At 37.1% G+C, this 15349-nt stretch overlaps 1 protein-coding gene across 1 annotated transcript in view; it reads left to right on the forward strand.

Moving 5' to 3' along the window:
* Positions 1 to 15349, forward strand: part of LOC117289034 (NADH dehydrogenase [ubiquinone] flavoprotein 2, mitochondrial-like) — a 54116-nt gene that overhangs the window by 3996 nt on the left and 34771 nt on the right. The window contains exons 4-5 of the mRNA XM_033769948.1: positions 1998 to 2185; positions 3378 to 3475. Coding sequence (XP_033625839.1) covers positions 1998 to 2185; positions 3378 to 3475 — 286 coding nt within the window. The remainder of the gene's footprint in view (positions 1 to 1997; positions 2186 to 3377; positions 3476 to 15349) is intronic.

Genomic DNA, 15349 nt, shown 5'->3' on the forward strand with positions numbered 1-15349 from the left:
AAGCCATGCAGCATTTCTGCTGATCAGCTGATCTCTTCTTTAAAGTGACTAATGATGCCAAAGAAAACTTTAAAAAATTGTACAAAGTTATGTGTGTTTGGATGTTATCCTTTGTTTTTTTAACTGAAACTTTGAAACACATTGTAAGGACAAGCTTACACAGATGTCACAGTAATATCCACTGTAAAAAAAAAAAGCTGCTCCTGCCCTGTGGAATAAGCTCCCTGTCACACTTCGCAAAATAACATCACTCGATAACCTCAAGAGGGAATTGAAGTCGCACTTGATTACATAGACTTACATTGGGTTTAATTTAAGTATAAGTTAACAATATCCATCATTTTAATTTTGTATGATGTTTCCTTTTTGTTTAGGCGTCTTGTTTTCTGGAGAAGTGCGCATTATTAATCCATATTATTAGGTGTTCGGACTCAAGTCCGAAACACCTCTTGTTTTTGTTCGTTTTTTTTTTTTTTACTTCTTCTTCTTCTTCTTCTTCTTCTTCTTCTTCTTCTTCTTATGCCTGTCGATTGTCCGCTAACAAATGCACACTTCCCAAGCTCATATAAACTTCAAACTTCACACATAGTTAGAAAGTCACTGGGACAGGAAACCGCTTGAGTGACGTCATGATGACGCCATCGAGTGTCGAATTACGCTAAATAAACGTTTATTATTTCAAAAAATCATAACTTTTGATCTACATGAGGGATTTTTACAATCAATACATCATCGGAAAGGGCATTCAAAACTCCGTAAACGCCTCACAGACATGACCCCATTTTGATTTTGTCTTCCGGCTCAAAAGAGAGGTGGAAAATTGTCAAAATTCACGTCTAAAGAACAACGTAAATCCCCCGTTGGTATGTGCATAAACATTACACTTGGGCATACACACAACGTGTAGTGTATTAGCTGTGCAGGAGAGTCACGCTCCAGTGATCATCCATAGAGCGCGAAAAAGCTTCATGTAGAATAGTCTTCGTTCAAGGCGTTTAACCTTTTGACCTTGTCTTCTGGTTCAAATCGAATTTATTGTACATTATCTACGACCGTACTGCGTTGATAACACCGGTTCCCGTCCGGTCACTGAAGTTATGCAAATCGGGCTTGGTCAGTACTTGGATGGGAGACCAATTGGTGACCAAATTTTGTATTATTAATTTTTTTTTTTTTTTTTTCCTTCTCCTATAAATAGCTTCGTTTTTAGTCTATTTTCAAGGCGTTTTCAACTAACATTTATTTTCCGGTTAGTTAGTCTCTTCTTCAGTCGTCATTATGCATAAGGCTCCAACCACAAAAGCTGTTTTGACAATCTATACATCAATATGAAAGGGCTTTAAGTACGTAGTCTGTTTTCAAGGCGTTTTCAACAAACATTTCCCTTCCGGTTAGTTAGTCTCTTCTCCAGTTGTCATCATGCATAAGTTCCTATGCCCTCAACCACAAAAGCTATTTTGACAATCTACATCATATGAAAGGGCTTTACGTACGTAGTCTGTTTTCAAGGCGTTTTCAACAAACATTTCCCTTCCGGTTAGTTAGTCTCTTCTCCAGTCGTCATTATTCATCAGTTCACATTTCCTCGACCACAAAAGCTATTTTGACAATCTATACATCATATGAAAGGGCCTCACGTACTTCACAAAAATGGGTATGTTGGTGACCTTCTCTTGACCTTTTGACCTTTCTTAACCGGAAGTGCCTGTAAAATGCTTTGAAAGGGCATTATTTAAAGGCTTTTAGGTTGAAATGTACACTTTTTGATGCTTTACCATAAAATTATTACACATCGAGAAAACTGTTTGGTTTTGATTTCTTTGCAATTTGACGAGCTATCAACAACACTTTTTTCATTGATTCAAACACTGACCCAACAATAGCCGAACACCTAGTGTTTGTTTCTACAAACACTATATCTAGTTATTATTAATATTACACTATACACTATATTCACTTGTTTAGTGTATTTCTTTACATTATCTTACTGGTTACAGCGAGTTAACGACATCATAGCCAACTATCCCGATGGTCATAAATCAGCAGCTGTTATTCCAGTTCTTGATCTAGCTCAGCGTCAACATGGATGGGTTCCACTAACTCTCATGAATAAAGTCGGAGATATCTTAGACATGCCTCATATGAGAGTCTATGAAGTGGCGACCTTCTACACAATGTTCAACAGGTAAAATTTCTTTCTCATTTCAACAGATTTTATAAAGCGTTTTGGGATAAACCTAGAACAAGTTGTGTTGAGTCCTACTCAAAGGATGGAATCTTAAATGTACATGTAGATGGGCTGAAAATATGTCCATCATGTCCATTTTCTTGATTGTGTCTACTGATATCACTTGATGTTGTTGTACAGTATGTGTAGTGGGCTATTACCAACCTGCCTGTTTGTTGGTAACTACATGATAGTGTTTAACAGTTTATTTGTCAATGTGTTAGTTTTAAGTTGCTTTTATTTTGATTCAACTAGTTCTTTCTTTGATGTTTGGAGTCATTGTAGTCTTGTGTGTCACAACACGCACAGCTCTCAAACAATAATACATAGTTTTTAGGGTTTATAAATTTGGTACTTTTTACTCTGTTGCCATTTATTATGTGATTGTTTATGCTTTTACATGTACTTATATTTTCACCATTGTTAAGTGACCATTTCATCTACTGCTGCTGGTCATTTTGTTTGTGTTTATATTAATAAATAAGTAAATAGTTTTTCCTTTGACCTGAGTGAGGAGGCTGTTTGACCATGTGATGTTACATTGACCCAACTCACCTTAGGTCATCACCACAATAAATCTTGGTTGCACTATTTTGGGAATCAGTTCCCAATGGGTTACGGTGTGATGCTCTTAAAGCAGACTGTGTAGACATTATGCGCATGTAACATTAGTTCAAGGGGTTATTTGGCAATCTAGGTTGTTTTGGCATAATTGTCTCCTTTATGTATTGTGGGGATCGTTAGTTGAAGTAATAAGTTTTATAAGGAGGCTTTATAAGGAGGCAGGTTGAAGGCCAGGAATTATACAAGCTCATAGGTCGTGGCCTTGATGCCCTTTCAAAAGTTTCCCATTTATAATTATTTTGTCACAAACATGTTATAGCGCCCTCTATAGGTTGGATCAATCACACAGCAGACACTGTTCTCTATGGTCAAAAGCAAGTGGAAGTGCACTTTACAAAATGAAAATGACCTTATGGAAAGGTTTGCGGTAACACCATGTAATGACTATTTCTAATGAGTTGGGGTGGTTCTGAAAAGAACCGTTGAAAAGGACCTTACCCTTTCACAGATGAAGTTTCAGCCCTGAGTTTGTTGAGTAGAGACATGTTTATATTGTTGTAACTCATGGTATTGATTCTCTATTCAGGAACCCTGTTGGTAAATACCACATTCAGATCTGCACTACGACTCCCTGCATGCTCCGAGATTCAGACTCCATCTTAAATGCCATCACTTCAAAACTAGGTGAGTACCTCAAGAAATGTTTGAAACTATGAATTTTATAGGAAGTGAGGATTGGAAATAACAACAAGGTCAGTAACGTCTCTTCAATTAGAGACGTCCAGTGGAGGATTCTACTGCATCTAATAGTCCCATCACACCCAACTCGTTCTCACTACGTTCTGAATGTATATAGTAGCAACTTTTAACGGTCTGTTTAGGAGCTTCTTGACAAGCTCAAAAGAGTTTGAATGAGGTAGAGGTGCTCCAGATTTTTGAGACTGCTCAAAGTATTCCTGTTGCAATCCTGTTCTGCAATTATTCATCATTTAGCGGTCGCAACCAAGATGCCATGCACAATGTCACGCCAGAGGTGTTTATCCCTCATCATGTTTGGAAGGTCCACGATTTCAGCCTCCGTGTCTCTACCGATCACGTCGATGTAGTTGAGTGGTCGAGGTCCTCTATTAGGGCACGGCAGTCTCCAATAAAACACGTCAGGAATGACCTGGTCTTTGGCGCGAAAGAAGTGACCTGCGAAGCGGACTCTGCGTTGAGCAACAGTAGCAGAGCTTGGTGGAATGTCTCTGTAGATCTGGTCTTTGGCCTTGTGCTCACGCCATGAGATGTTCTGCACCCTCGGAAGAAGCCTGGTGTATGTGCCGTCGAGGCAATCTTGAAACTCTTTTTTCATGGTCCAGGTTTCCGCCCAATACAGAAGGATGCTCTCTACACAGGCTCTGAACAAGACCAGCTTTGTTGTATTTGAAGATGTTATGACGTTATGAAGCTTGTTGAAAGCATTCCAAGCTAAACCCTTGCGAATCTGGCTCGGGTAATTGTCGCATCCAGACTGCAGCCGGTATTAAACATAGTGTTTAAAACCGGCGAAGCACATATTTTGTCCCTTATTCAAACCAAAGTCAATGTTATTGATTGGTACAAAATTAGGAACTTGGATAAATTAATTTCCAAAAAAGAAAAGAAGTAGGTTTGAACTTTTTAAATAATTCCTTGTTAATTTGTGATATTTGTGTTCGGCCTGAAAAAGAACCTTCAGTTATGTTTTGTATTTCATAAAATATTTGCTGATTTATTTATGCTTTTTGTTTATTTATTTTGGGTACTTACCATAATTTCTATCATTATTTTCAAACTTCATAAAGAAATGTGTAGATGTAAAGGGACCCTGTACAGTTTTCCAAGGAATGTCCTTATTCTTCTCCTGAAATACCCCACAGAGCTTGTCAAAAAGAAATTACCAACAAATGTCAAATGTAAACCAGTAAAGTCAACGTTCTTCCAATTAAGAAATTGACACTCCCAGACATGTTTACTCCACGCTTGACTGTAAATCCATTCCCTTAACAACACTGTCTAGTCATGTTCTCATTCCCAGTCAACTCCCAAGAGTGAGTATAAAGTACATGGAAGTGTTGAGGAATCTTACAGCCACTGTTGTAATTGATTCTTTTAATCCCCATGAGACAGATGTCCATTGATGTCTTCGTCTGACACAATTTTTTAGGATCAAGTTCTTCAAAGTATTGGGGAGAGCACATTAACTTGAAAATGTGGTCACACGTTTTGGTGTAACTCTATGTTGCATTTTGCACAAAAAACATCGTCTGCACCTTGATGTTTGTTGATGTGCAAGTGAGACGAGTAGTCTTTGGGTCAAAGCAGTATTCTTTGCCTCAAGAAATAGACACTTCCAAACTTGTTTACTTCAAGATCGGATTTAGTGACTATGTATAAATCCAATTCCTTAACAACTTTGTCTGGTCATGTTCATATTCCATGCCACCGTTATTGAAAGCCAACTCTCAACAGTGAGTATTAAGTGCATGGAAGTGTGGAGGAAATCTTACAGCCACAGTTACTAATTGATTCTCTACATCCTCATGGGATTCATTGACATTTTCATCTGACACGTTTTTTAGTATCAAGTTTTTCAGAGTAAAAGTAACAATTTAATTTTAGACTCAAAGAGTCCAGACAAACAGTGACATCTAATACTTGGATGTTGAATCGCTCAATCTCCATGTTGTTTCTACTGATTGACTTCTTGATTCATGGGTTGTATCTTATGACACTCCCCCTGGGAAAGAGGATGGCAGTCTTTTGGTGTTTTGTAATTGGTTACTGGAAAGTGGTTTTTCTTACCAGCAAATGGGAAACCACTCTAAACTAGTCTAGATGTTATTTTGACATGGTGAAAGTGGATGATGTGAGTTTGATTTATAACTTAGATGAAATAACAGCTTGTCCAGGTTTACCAAATCATCATTAGTTTATCACAAACATGTTATAGCGCCCTCTATAGTTGGATCAATCACACAGCAGACACTGTTCTCTATGGTTTAAAGCTGTATGAGCTTTTGTAGTTAATTTGTTATGTATTTTGATAATGAAAAGCTGTATATTAAAGCGCCTTGAGTGTTCCTGAGTGACTAATATGCCCGCTTTATAAGAAGCCACTGTTATTATTATTATTAAACTGTGCTGATTTTCATGCGACTGATCTACATGTCTTTATAATATTGATAAAACACCCATTTTTGTCCGGATGAAGTTCTGCTGTCTACTTTATGTCTATACATCATTCACTTTTATCGATTTCCAGTATAAATATAGTGCAAACCTACAAGCATAGACAGCGTTTGCCGCCTACGTTACTGATGATTGTGGTCTTTTTTGACGTTTTGTACCATAGTCTTTTTTCAAATAATCTACCCTGGAGATCTGAGTATTCTGGGGCATTTGGAGAAAAAGCAAACATTAATCCCGACAGCAAATGTTTGCTGATACTCCAGTATCTAATAGAACTGAGTAGTGAAAGTTTACAGGATACACTACTTCGGCTTCGTGATCTCAAACCTGCCAAACAGTAACCTGCCATAGAGTGTAAAATTCAATGTATTTCTCAATAGTGTATTAACTGATGTGAATCTTATGAACTACATTAGTCATGACTTAGTTGGTCAGACAAGTGAACAAAACATGTACCCATACTGTGCTGTTAAAAATAGCTCAAGTGTAAAAGCCTGTTTAATGAAAAGCAAAGTGATTTGAATATATACTCGTAACTACTGTACTTGAAAAGATGTTGGCTTCCAACTACTCAGTTTGTACCATCCTGGATCTAAATACATGTACTTGAAAAGATGTTGGCTTCCAACTACTCAGTTTGTACCATCCTGGATCTAAATACATGTAGTTGAAAAGATGTTGGCTTCCAACTACTCAGTTTGTACAATCCTGGATCTAAATACATGTAGTTTGCTGTCAAGAACACAGAAAAGCTTTTCCTTATAGTAGCATTGGAGCAGGATGGGGAGCTCTTCCTACGCAGAAATGTTGTCAACCCCTCTCCCTTCCCCCTCCCCCTCAAATTTAAGCACATTAAAACCCCTTCAAATTATTTATTTGTCGCTACTTTTACCTCTGAATAAAAATGTCTACATAAGGTATTTAATAGTACATTAAAAAGCACTAAGTACCAATTCTGTCATAAAACAAAGATTCCACATTTTCTGGTTGATGAGGGATAAACACCTCTGGCTTGACATTGTACATGAAATCTCGGTTGTGGCCGCTAGATGATGATGAAGTATAAGTTGTGTTAACTGAGACATGTCATTACACTAAGTGATTTGTATTTAGATAGGCTCCAACTACAATGTTATATGACTCATCCTTTCTTCAATTTCCAGATGAAAAACAATCTATACAGTTTGTTCAGATGAATTAATTTATAATAAAAGTTATAGCATGCAATAGCGCTTAGGGTTTCCAAGTGCTGAAACATAAAAGCAACTAAACACACAATATCATGACAACAAGGTAGTGTATGAGAAAAAAAATTACATATTTTTAATAGCATTATGAGAAAATGTATGTGATGGGAATTTAAAAAGTTGGACTATAGATTAATTGTGATTGCAAGTGGGGAAATATTCTATTCTATATTCTATCCTTAGTTCAAATTTTCAAACCATCGTTGGAGAGTGTGATAAACCTCCATGCGCTGTATTTTTGACTGCGTGACAGCGCTCTTAATAGTATTTTTTACTACTTCGTCCTGCACAGTCTTTATCAGTTCTGTCTGTTTTGTTGTGTCGTAGTTTTAATTTTGTTTGTAGAGGTGGATTGTAACAGCTCCTTTAAATGTCTTATTATCCATGATGGATATGATGTCTGTGGTGGTAATGTGTTCCTGTCTTTAATAACTTCCTGGGGAATTGGGTAGGAATGAAAAAACCCTGCAAGTGAAACAAATAGGTTTGACGCTTGCTTGATGGTAATTTACAGTATGTGCAGAAGCAATATCCACTACAATACTGCTGTGAATGTGTCCTGCTTTCATTATATCACATATTGATTAACAAAGAGGATCGATCAATGAATTTAACTGATCGCAGATGAATTAATTAACATTGATCGTAGTGTGAAGCAAATTAATACCTTTGTTTGAATTGTAAACTGTGAATACTTTGCATTCCTAGACTACATACTGTACATTGTGTAGTTTTGCATCCGTTCTAGTTCTCATAGCTATAGACCTGTTATATTTGTAGGGAGTGTGGAACAAGGTGGCATTATTGGACATCAATACCCACATTTTGTTTAAAAGCACCGACAACCAATGTTTTAATTTGACCTCTGGTTGCGAATACATTTTAATTGTGAATAAACCATTCATAAATACCTAAGAGAGTTTATCCATTCTGATTGGTCGAGAGGGCATCACGTGGGGGTGTTTGAACGGATGATATAACACCAGTAAAAAGTATTGAAACATGGGAGTGACACGCGAGCTTGCACCTGTGCTTAAAAGACAGTTTATTAATTCCTATTGGTCGAGAGCAACGGCTGGAACCCAAGGGACTTACCACTTCATAGCTGGAGGGGTGTTGTGTTGAAAGAAATCATTGAACAATTATAATTTTTGCATTTATTTTACTTTTTTTACCAAGAAGTGTTGATGTTTTTTGACCGAAAAGGTATTTATGAATGGGAATCAAAGTGTGTTGAATCGGTTTACAACTAGTGGTTTATACCAGGCGAGGCCTGGTTCTTGATAATTTACCTCGACTTCGTCTCAGTAAAATTATCAAGAACCTGGCCTCGGCGGGTTTAAACCACCTGTTGAAAACCTCTTCACCACACATTGATTCCCTTATTTCAAATCAAACAAATAATTGGATGGCCATCAGTTGATTGTTGACCAACTTGGCATTCTCAAAACGTAACAACAAGGCTAGGTAGTAGGACCACTTAGCTGGTCATTTCACTAGTTTGTCAGCTCTTTCATGAGTCAATATTTCAAATAATAATAATGGATGCTGGTGGAGAGAATTCTGACTAATCCTCATGTTAGTATATACTTGGCAAGAAGACCACTGCTTTTAGGGAGATCACTGTTCTGTGTAGATGGTAAAACAGTACTTAGCTAGAATTTGCAATCCACTGTTGCTTCCTATAAGACTGATGTCCAGATGAAGACTGATGTTCAATGCTTAATAGCTGCATACCTTGTAGACTCTCTAGTCTCCCATGGCTACAGCAATCATCACTCTGTAATAGTTAATAGTTCCAAACACTCCCCCTCAGCTGTCGTTCTCTCAAGACACTTGTTTTCATGATGAGTCATTCTCATTAGTGTTTTGACCTCCAAGAAGACAGGATCCTATTAAGGACTCTCAACTCAAGTGAGTTCTTAGAATTAATGTTTGCTCCTTGCTTTCCTTCTCATAATTAATAATAATAATAATAATAATAAGACTTGTAATGCGCACATATCCACCCTGCTGGGTGTTCAAGGCGCAGTAAAACCAAAAACAAAACAAAAACAAAACACAACACAAAGAAAAACAGACACAACAAAATTAGTCATTGAAAACCTGTGACATAAGATAAGTTTTGAGAAGAGACTTGAATTGTGCAGTACAAAGACAAGATCGAAGATTAAGTGGTAGAGAGTTCCAGATGCGTGGCGCGGCGGAAGAAAAAGACCTGTCACCCCATGAGTGTCGAGACTTGGGTTCAATGAGGAGAAGCATAGAACTTGATCGAAGATTCCTTGATGGAGTGTAAACTTGAAGCAGTTCAGAAATATAGTGGGGAGCCTTGCCATTAAGAGCTTTGTGGACAATGAGCATCAGCTTGAAGATGATTCGTTGAGAGATAGGGAGCCAGTGTAGTTGTTTCAGAATGGGGGTGATAGAACAGGATTTTCTAGACAGTGTCACAATGCGGGCAGCAGTATTTTGGAGCCGTTGAAGTCTGGAAATCTGGTTGTTAGGAAGACTGTAGAGATAAGCATTGCCGTTGTCAAGACGAGAAGTAACAAATGCGTGAATGACCTTTTCAGTGGCACTTTTGTCCAAGTACTTGCGAATCTTACCTATATTCCTGATGTGATATGATGATAAACGAACAATGTCGTTGATGTGTGGCTGAAGTGTCATTGATGAATCAAAAATAACCCCTAAGTTCCTAGCTTTCAGCGAGGGAGCTATCCGAGCATCACCGATGGAGATGTATGGCACTGAAACCTTAGTTAACTGTTGACGTGACCCAAATAGAAGGAACTCTGTCTTATCATCATTTAAACCACATTGCTTGATCTCAAATCTCAACCCACTTGTCAATCTTACCAGGGCCAAGTTTTATAGAGATGCTTGAGCAAAATAAATTTGCTAAGCAGGGCCAAAGCCAAAAGTGGTCATCCTGAGCTCTAAATTTTCAAGTCCTTCTTTTGGGTGAAATAAGTATGTAGCTACATGTATGTAGAGTAATATCTAAAGTTTCAGGATTAAAAAAGGAAAATGAGATTTGGTCTCTCATAATGCTAATTATGCAGTGATTTAAACGAGAAACGAGCGCTTATAGTGCGACAGGACGGAATAATTAATAAAAAATATAATAACTTAATAAACAGATTTATCACTTTTGTTATTTTTGTATATAGACTAGCTGGTCATGGAGCACATGTATCTAAACCAAGTACTTAAAATAATTTTTTTTATTTATGCGAATATGCAGATCTAAAGGTATCAATTCCGTCCTGTCGCATTTTTTAATCTATTAATTAATATTCAAATGCTTAATTTTGTATTTATTTGTATGAATTCTTCCAAACTATCAATGACAAGTGTGTTTGACACTTTAAGCATATTTGCTTTCAATTAATTCCTCCAATTAACTTAATGAGGCAATCCGTAGTGTTCATAACAGGACAAAAACAAGTGCGACAGGACGGAAATAGGTGCGACGGTCAGAAAATAAGTGCGACAGGACAGAATTATTTAGTCAGTTTCCCATTTTATGTTAAGTTTTTATATGGTTATTTATACACTGGCTTAAAATGGATTAAAACCATTTAATTCGACACATTTTTATAATGGTATAATATAGTTGATTAAAACCATGTGAACGAAATTCCGTACAGTCACATTTCTGTCCTGTCGCATGTATATCATAATTAATCCTCCAGTAATTGAAAGAAAGAAACATGCAAAAATTATTATTTTTCTGTAGGTTAGAGTATATGGGGGTATACTTGTTTATAAAATAAAACAATGTATTTAGTTGCATTAAATTTGATAAAAATTAAAAAGATAATTGAATGTTTCAAACACATGTTTCTATCGATCCGTCCTGTCACGCGAATAAATTTGTGTTACTATGGCAACAAACTAAAGGCTATTCAGTTTTTTGGGAGCTTGCTTGGGTCAGTTGGTCCCTTGTTTACACACCATAAATTAATTTGTGTTTTAATGGTTCTATTATTAAATGCACTGAAAATACTACATCAAATTCCGTCCTGTCACACAAACGATACTTTTGGCTTTGGCCCAGCACAGAATAGTATTGCTAAGCAGAATTAGGCTACCAGCCCAAATTTCAATAAGTTTGCAGGGTCATTCCGTGTCAAATCATCCAATGGGTTAAACCCTACCCTCTTCAAATTTGCTCATATTTGGTTTATGGGGTAATCGTGGCTCAACAAGCTAAAATTTCAAATTTCAGCTCCATCCGATAAACGGTTTTCACGCTACGGCATGCTGTTTCTTGTTGATTTTGGTAAAAATGCGCCTGACCTCTGACATTCAAACGACCATAAATCGGTAACCTTTGGGTCAAATTGGTTGAAATTGGTATCTTTGGAAAGGAAATTGTGTAAGCTTTCCAAATATGTCTTCTTCTTTTTTGTAGGAACATGTTTAGGTATGACAACCTTTTGACCTCTACTTTGACCTTGAATTTGACCTTGTGGATCACGTGACCCGGCGACGAACTTCGGGGAAAATTTACCCTTATACGTTTTCTCCACAATATAGAAAAATTAGAAATACAATAATTTTGACTTGCCTTCAGGCTCCACTCAAAGTTGCCCTACTTGCCTAATCCTATGCAAAGTACATGTACATGTATATTACATACCTGTTCATACGCATGTATATCAAGCAAGGCTATGGTCCCCAAGTATGGACATGTATCAAATGTACATGTACATGTACTTTGCACAGGAAAAGTGAAGTAGGACAACTTTGAGTGGAGCTTGAAAGCAAGCCAAAAATACTATATCTCTAAATTTTTGATATTGTGGAGAAAACATATAAGGGTAAATTTTCACCGAAGTTTGTTGCCGGATCACATGATCCATAAGGTAAAATTCAAGGTCAAAGTAGAGGTCAAAAAGTTATCATACCTAAACATGTTCCTACAAAAGAAATAAAGACATATTTGGAAAGCTTACACAATTTCCTTTCCAAAGACACCAACTTCAACCAATTTGACCCAAAGGTTACCAATTTATGGTCAGTTGAATCTCAGAGGCGCATTTTGACCGAAATCAACAAGAAAGAGTATGCCGTAGCGCGAAAACCGTTTATCGGATGGAGCTGAAATTTAAAATTTGAGCTTGTTGAGCCACGATTACCCCATAACCCAAATATGAGCAAATTTGAAGAGGGTAGGGTTTAAAATTGCCTTTTTTGGGGGTGATTTGACACGAAATGACCCTGCATTGTTGTGGCTTGTGCCTGACTCAATTTATTCTAAGCAGAATAATTTTTCAAGCAGTATTTTCTGTATAACAGCCTTATGAAATTTGGTTTGCTTTTTGTATTTTCTTGTTTAATCTTTGGATTTCTTATAATTGGAAATTGTACTTAAATAAATACAATAGATGTTAAATTTGCATCGGGGATAAAGAATATTAATTTTGGTTTTTTACCCATACACCGATGTGTGTTAGCACTGTATACTCAGTACTTCCCCAGTCCTGTGAACAAAAAATAAAAAAATATCACAGGCATGTTACTCGGGTGGGATTCGAACCCACGACCCTTGCAATTCTAGAGCAGTGTCTTACCAACTAGACTACCGAGGTTTCCCAGCAGCTAGAGGCAGTTCGAATCCTATGTTTTGGCAGCGGGTACTGCAACGATATAATAGATGTTAAATTTGCATCGGGGATAAAGAATATTATTTTTTTTTTTTTTTTAACCAAAATTAATATTAAATAAATATACTTATATGTTTTTCTGTAATTTTAATATAGTATTCTTATGCCCTCTACCGGTAATTTTAACTGCAATTCAGCCTCTGGCTGCCAAGTTTTAATGATTTTTAATAAACCAACAATAATAATTGGCCGAGGTCTCAATTTTGTTGAGCTGCTTGAGCACAAAAAGCAGCTAAGCACAACAAAATTATGCTTATTATTACTAGAAAAAGGTTACCAGCCAAAGTACCATGTCACAAGTACAATTTGTGACCGGTTTCCTGCTCATTTCTGCTAACAGAAAACTGTTAAGCAATATTTTCTGCTTTAAAAAGCAGAGCCATGAAATTTGGCCTGATGCCAGGAGGGAAGACCAGTTGATGAAGGAATCCCAGTCATGACAAATTGTCAATAATTGCTGAGGATAATTTGCTGTTTTACGCTGTACTTGTATGTATCCACACTATGGGTATTAGAGAAACATATGTCATGTGTGAATAGAAAGCATGTCGTGTACAGTGTAGTTTACTTCTGGTACATAGCTCCAGACGGGTGATTAACATCTGGAGCAGAAAGTTGACCCTATTTCAATCAACAAAATGTCTAGATGAAATCAAAGGTTCTTTTATCTGCTCAGGTTACTCGCATTCTTGCTTCTATAAGTGTGTGCAATCTTTCACTGTCGTCCAGCTGTTCCACACATGCAGGCCTCAAGTTAACCCACAACACCCATTGCAATTGCTGTGATGCCTTGTGCTTTTGCTGTGGTGCCCTTTGCACAGTTTCAATACAAATTGACATTTTCTTCAAAGAGGTGCCCCTTACCAGAGCAACATTACTGTGCCTCTTTAAGAGCAACATTACTGTGCCTCTTTAATAGCAACATTACTATGCCACTTTAAGAGCAAAATTACTATGCCTCTTTAATAGCAACATTACTATGCCTCTTTAAGAGCAACATTACTATGCCTCTTTAAGAGCAACATTACTATGCCTCTTTAAGAGCCACATTACTGTGCCTCTTTAAGAGCAACATTACTATGCCTCTTTAAGAGCAACATTACTATGCCTCTTTAAGAGCCACATTACTGTGCCTCTTTAAGAGCAACATTACTGTGCCTCTTTAAGAGCAACATTACTATGCCTCTTTAAGAGCCACTTTACTATGCCTCTTTAAGAGCCACATTACTGTGCCTCTTTAAGAGCAACATTACTGTGCCTCTTTAACAGCAACATTACTATGCCTCTTTAAGAGCAACATTACTATGCCTCTTTAAGAGCAACATTACTATGCCTCTTTAAGAGCAACATTACTATGCCTCTTTAAGAGCAACATTACTATGCCTCTTTAAGAGCAACATTACTATGCCTCTTTAAGAGCAACATTACTGTGCCTCTTTAAGAGCAACATTACTGTGCCTCTTTAAGAGCAACATTACTGTGCCTCTTTAAGAGCCACATTACTGTGCCTCTTTAAGAGCCACATTACTATGCCTCTTTAAGAGCCACATTACTGTGCCTCTTTAAGAGCAACATTACTATGCCTCTTTAACAGCAACATTACTATGCCTCTTTAAGAGCAACATTACTGTGCCTCTTTAAGAGCAACATTACTGTGCCTCTTTAAGAGCAACATTACTATGCCTCTTTAAGAGCAACATTACTATGCCTCTTTAAGAGCAACATTACTGTGCCTCTTTAAGAGCAACATTACTATGCCTCTTTAAGAGCAACATTACTGTGCCTCTTTAAGAGCAATATTACTATGCCACTTTAAGAGCAACATTACTATGCCTCTTTAACAGCAACATTACTATGCCTCTTTAAGAGCAACATTACTGTGCCTCTTTAAGAGCAACATTACTGTGCCTCTTTAAGAGCAACATTACTATGCCTCTTTAAGAGCAACATTACTGTGCCTCTTTAAGAGCAACATTACTATGCCTCTTTAAGAGCAACATTACTGTGCCTCTTTAAGAGCAACATTACTATGCCTCTTTAAGAGCAACATTACTATGCCTCTTTAAGAGCAACATTACTATGCCTCTTTAAGAGCCACATTACTGTGCCTCTTTAAAGGCAACATTACTATGCCTCTTTAAGAGCAACATTACTATGCCTCTTTAAGAGCAATATTACTATGCCTCTTTAAGAGCAACATTACTATGCCTCTTTAAGAGCAACATTACTATGCCTCTTTAAGAGCCAAGTTCAAGACCTGTACGTTACATGTGTGCTTCGATTAGAACCCAAAAAGCAGATGAATTAATAATAATAATAATAACCGATTTATAACGAGCCTTTTGCCAAAGGATACAAAGCGCCAGGTATTATTACTGCAAGGAGTGGGATGAAGTTTGAGATATAAGACCTAATCCTTA

This window comes from Asterias rubens, chromosome 4 (genome assembly GCF_902459465.1).
Source record: "Asterias rubens chromosome 4, eAstRub1.3, whole genome shotgun sequence".
In the NCBI taxonomy this organism is placed as follows: Eukaryota; Metazoa; Echinodermata; class Asteroidea; order Forcipulatida; family Asteriidae; genus Asterias; species Asterias rubens.